This window comes from Pollicipes pollicipes, unplaced genomic scaffold (assembly GCF_011947565.3).
Source record: "Pollicipes pollicipes isolate AB1234 unplaced genomic scaffold, Ppol_2.1 Scaffold_6138;HRSCAF=7277_pilon_pilon_pilon, whole genome shotgun sequence".
NCBI classification, from domain to species: domain Eukaryota; kingdom Metazoa; phylum Arthropoda; class Thecostraca; order Pollicipedomorpha; family Pollicipedidae; genus Pollicipes; species Pollicipes pollicipes.
In genome coordinates, this window is record NW_023596818.1 from 3821969 (window position 1) to 3827100 (window position 5132).

At 49.1% G+C, this 5132-nt stretch overlaps 1 protein-coding gene across 1 annotated transcript; it reads left to right on the forward strand.

Annotated features, from left to right (window-relative positions):
- Nucleotides 1–1137: 1137 nt before the first annotated feature.
- Nucleotides 1138–4715, forward strand: LOC119106394 (FK506-binding protein 2). Its single transcript, XM_037230035.1, has 4 exons — nucleotides 1138–1376; nucleotides 2449–2612; nucleotides 3108–3304; nucleotides 3982–4715. The coding sequence occupies exons 1-4, from the start codon at nucleotides 1204–1206 to the stop codon at nucleotides 4078–4080; spliced, it is 633 nt and encodes a 210-aa protein (XP_037085930.1). The 5' UTR covers nucleotides 1138–1203; the 3' UTR covers nucleotides 4081–4715.
- Nucleotides 4716–5132: the final 417 nt, after the last annotated feature.

Sequence of the window (5132 nt, forward strand, 5' to 3'; positions counted from 1 at the left end):
TTGGAAGTCTTATTGCGCTAGGTATGTGAAGTTTGTTGCTTCGTTCAGCCGCTCAGCTGTTTCTGTTTGTATTTTGTGGTGAGCGCATCCATGACTTTTTGCCATGAGAGTGGAACGAGACGTCACTACGCAGAAACGTCAAAGAAGATAGTCTTTGTGTTATGATCACTTTTACCCACGTGTTTTGTATTATTCCAACCAAAAACGTTGTGGGGGGCAAGACAACATTGGGGGGAGGAGGCAACTCAAAATGGGGGGGGGGGAACTCGACATGGGCGGCAGGACCCTCACAAAACAATACAAATCGACACCCGTGGGGCAGACTATTCGGTGCTGGTGACGCCTGATCGAGATAGAGGCCCTCATCGACTCAGGGGTCCAATCGGCGCAGAGAAGCCCTTTAAACTGCCGAATCAAGGGCCTAGTTCTGCGGTCCGGAGACCCCTAACGCGACCTTCGGCCATCGTGACCTCAAATCAGGCTGCTGGTCGTCGATCCCAAGGAGCCGTTCCGGCCGCTAGGGCACCCCCCCCCCCCCCCTATAGCCCTTACCCGTGCCTCTAGATGAAACTGACATTTGGGCGAGTACCTTTTAGATATCCATTCCATCTGTTCTCTACCATAACACCAACTGCAAGGCTACGGCCGGCCCCCGCTTCCACGCTCCGGGGATCATTGACATGTGACGAATGCTTCGTCATGAGTTCCTTGGTGGTTCTTAGCTTAATTTCAATGCATACTATATTATATTTTATTACATACTTCATTTTGATATATATAGTTACCACTTCTAGAAAAAAAAGCGAGTGATAGTGCTTTGAAACTAGACTTGTTGAACAAGCTAGTTCATAAATAATATTTTTCGAGGTAATTGTGATATATGTACTTTCAATAGCAGCATGTTGAAAATAGAAACGGTAGTAAACTAGAAATAAAACCACATCTGGTAATAACACGACTGTTGTCGTGGCAACGGCGTCAGCGGCTTCCAGCATTGCGCTCAGTTCTGCGGCGTTTTCCTCGAAGGGGTAGGTACGGTTGGTGCGGCCGTGTGCGGTTGTACAGCTGGGGGTTGCATTGTGCCAGAGCTTTGTTTTAGATTATTAGTTTTACTTCAAGTTGTGTGTGTGAGCATTGCTGCTCCTTGCTTCCAAAACAAACTTCCGGACAGCGCTTCCAGAACGAAATTATTCAAGTTTCAGTATGAAGACTATTATTTGCCTCTTTGCTGCCCTGGTCTGTGTTTGTGCTGAGGATGAACTTAAAGTGGAGAATGTTTTCAAGCCTGAGGAATGTGAGAAACTAACAAAGAATGGGGACATGCTGTCAATGCACTACACTGGAACACTTGCAGATGGAACAAAATTTGATTCCAGGTGAGTGTCGTGTTGCCCGACCATCCGGCACGATCCAGGACACTGGATGGGTTTTGGTTTGTTTTCTTTTGTAGGGGTGGAGGCCACCATCATTGCTGTGGACCTGCAAGATTGATTTCGGCCCACCCAATATTTTGCTGGGGTGCCACAAAACTTGAATAAAATTCTCAGTGCTATTCCAAATTTGCTTCCTTTTTACTTTCATTGAGAATTATTTGGTTGCAAGGATGGATTTGCTACTGGAATGGCAGACTATTTTGTATGTTTATTTATATATTTACTGAAAATTTGTTGTCAACATGATACAGGCTGAATCTAATGAGAAGCCCATCTGTGGGGCATTGCTGGCCCCTGGGTTGAACCCTCTGCAAAATGTTGAATCAAATTAGTTTACCCAATGTCCTTCATGTATGGAACATTTTGGAAACTTGCGCTTGTGCAGGTGTGGTGAACTGTATCTTTTATGTGATCAGTGCACTATTAGAAGAATGCTGTCTTCCTTTGTGGCTTACCATAAGCATCATCCTCATCAATCTTTTGTCCCTGCATTGTTCGGAAATGGATACAAAAGTAAAATTGTAGTTGTACCCAATGACTGATAATCATGTAAACAAAGCAAATGCATCTACAATTTGAAGTAGGAACATGATTTAATTATTACCAGTGCATGTGACCATCTAACCAGCTTAAACTGCATATGTTTTAATATTGCTTATGGGTGGTTCATGAGTCCCAGCCTGTCCACTGTGAGTTAAAATGATGCTGATAATTTAGTGGTGATAAAGATAAGAAAAATGAATGATGAGAAATTATTAACTTCATCACAGGGGATTGATTAATCCAATGGAAAATCAAAATATATATGGGTGTAAATTGTGACCTTTTGTATTTAAACATGTTTGTGTGCACTCACAGATGGAATATTGGAGTTGTCAGTATAAGTCCAATGTGGCAGAAGTGGAGCTATTGTGAAATATTGTCAAATAAGTTAGGATGAGGGCGAGTCCGGCTCTCACACATTAAGACACATGCAAACCAAGTATGTATGTTGACCACATGGTTCTGCTTGCAGCCTGGACCGGAATCAGCCATTCAACTTCCAGCTGGGCGTGGGCCAGGTGATCAAGGGCTGGGACCAGGGCCTGACCGACATGTGCGTCGGAGAGAAGCGCAAGCTGGTCGTTCCGCCCAGCCTGGGCTACGGCGAGCAGGGCGCCGGCGAGGTTATCCCGGGAGGTGAGTCAGGGGGCACGGGCAGAGCGCTTGCTTACATTCTTCCCTGTTCTAGCGCCATGTGTGGGAGATACTTGGGTCACCGACTTATATGGTGCTGGGGGCGAGCTGTCCTGATTTAGTGATGTGATCATTGGGTGTTTGTGCTGCCCACCTCATTGGTGCATGTGGCACGGTCTCCCAATTCGGAAGTGTGTGCGTATATGTGTGATCCGTGGAGTAATGACATTGACATTGGCATTGGCATAGGCATAGGCTTTGGCCGTCGGGTAATAATTGGGCAGTGGCATTGCGCCCCATGTCTCTGGTGTGTGAAGCCTACTCTGTGCAGGGCTCAGGGGATGTCAAACCTCATGCCCTCTCCCGACTGTGTGCCTGTTTGACTCGATTCGACGCGCAGGAGCCATTGTTAGGTGACCACGCGGCCGGAAACCTGACGCCTGCCGGCCTGCTGCTGACAGCAGCCTCGCTGACCCGGCGCTATTTGACCTATCGCAGGTGCCACGCTGAACTTTGACGTGGAGCTACTGTCGATCAACGAGGCGCCGCCGCCACAGAACGTGTTCAAGATGGTGGACACGGACGGCGACCAGCAGATCAGCCGCGAGGAGATCCAGACTTACCTGTCGCAGCAGCTGGAGCAGCAGAAGGGCGAGATGCCCGAAGGCCAGATGGACGAGATGCTGCAGAACCAGGTGCGCGCCGGCTGGCGAGCGCGTTGTGGTCGCCCGTTTGGAGTTGACTCGCTCTGGTTTGGGTGGTCTCTGGGTGTTTAAATGATGCTAGGGGATATGAAGGTTAGTTTCTAACCAGTCACCATACTGTTTGCGGCAGTGGGCCAAGTACATGTGTTTTTGTATTCAGTATGGCGGCGCAATGGATCTTTTTGTTTTGTGACCTACTTCACCGCGGCATTGTCCAGGAAAACCCCGACAAACCGGTCAGAAAGCTTAGTTGTTGGTTGGAGTGCAGATTGCTTAGACCAGCGCAGGAGTTTAGCACCAGGTGCTGATGACAGGCGACTAACGTCCAGAGAGAGAGGGTTTAGTGACCACCATATTTTACTGGATCCTTGGTCACATGGACGAACGTAAGGCGTCACTGAGACTGTAACCGGGATCAGTTGCGACATATGGTTGCCCGGACCTGAGAGGGAAAGTGTAACACTCCACGTGTCATGGCCACTCTTTTGGATGCGATAGTCCGGGGGTCAAACGGCTCTCCCTGTGCCTGAATGGGAGCTGCACCTGCCTGCGGGCTGCGTGCTTCGCTAGCGTGGCTGGGGACCGTCCCGCCGCCATAGCGTGTTCGTGGTCCGAACAGTCGAGATCCAGCATCACCCTGTGGACTAACGACGTCCGTCCGTTTACAGGATAAGCTGATCGAGGAGATTTTCCAGCACGAGGACGCCGACAAGGACGGGTTCATCTCGCATGAGGAGTTCTCGGGCCCGAAACACGACGAGCTTTAACGCGCGCGCCGGGTGGTAGTTAGCTGGTGGGAGGGGTAGGGGAGGGGAGGGGGGACAAGAGGCTTCGGCCGCGGTGGGCCTGTTGAAATTTTATGCGTGAATGTATACGCATGGATAGAATCGGAACCCGGGTCAAGGAGATGGAAGAGTGGTCTGTTTTATTTGGTAAACGACGAAATGTTCCGTGTGCAGTGTTTAGGCTGCGCAGTTGTTGGCGAATGGGTTCAGACGGAAGGGTGGTCGTGATGCCTTTTTATTTTGAATGGCTTTTGTAAAAATCGTGCGTTGTGATTGTAGGCCGTGATCTGGTGTCAAGGCGCTGAAAGCATGAGGGTGACGTTTCACCGCTGCAATCGCATGGTGTCTGAAGGTGCTGCGGCTATCTGTGTCGGATATTTTTGAAGCATTCACTTGTACTCTGTGTAGACTGTACAGATAAGGTGGTGTCATTTACATCAGGGTCAATATAAACATTGCCTCGTTAAAGTGCGGTAGTCATCTGGTGATTTTCAAAAGCTTGTGCTCAAGCGTTTTCCGTCTTTTTGTATCTATCTTGGACGCACAGTTAGCCTGAAACGACTTTCATAGCTGTGGCTGCTGATGTACGGAAGAATAAATCCGCCCTGTCTTCAAAATTTTTTATTCAGGTTGTTGAAATTAGGAATGTAATAATATGGCTGTCTCTAAACTAGAGATTAAGCATTGGATATGTCTGCATGTTCGGATGGGTTGAATCAAGGCCACTAAGTCCTACTTAAATCCGGAATCGAAACGAATCTGCGTGTGACAACACCGGTCACTGACGGGCGTTTAGCCAGCCGTTCTTCAACGAAGCCGGCAGGGACCCAAGGCTTTACTGACACCGGCACACAAATCCCAGGCGGCCGTTCTGTCTGAACAGCGGGCCCGCCACCAACAGCGTGGCGGCCCGCTCCATTTAAGTCCAAAGCCGTGAGTGGGCGACTTTCGTAAGGGCTGCTCGACGATGTAGTTTTCCGGCTGGCACGGTTACGTTGCAAACCAGTCCCCGGTATTTGCGGTCGTGGCGGTGC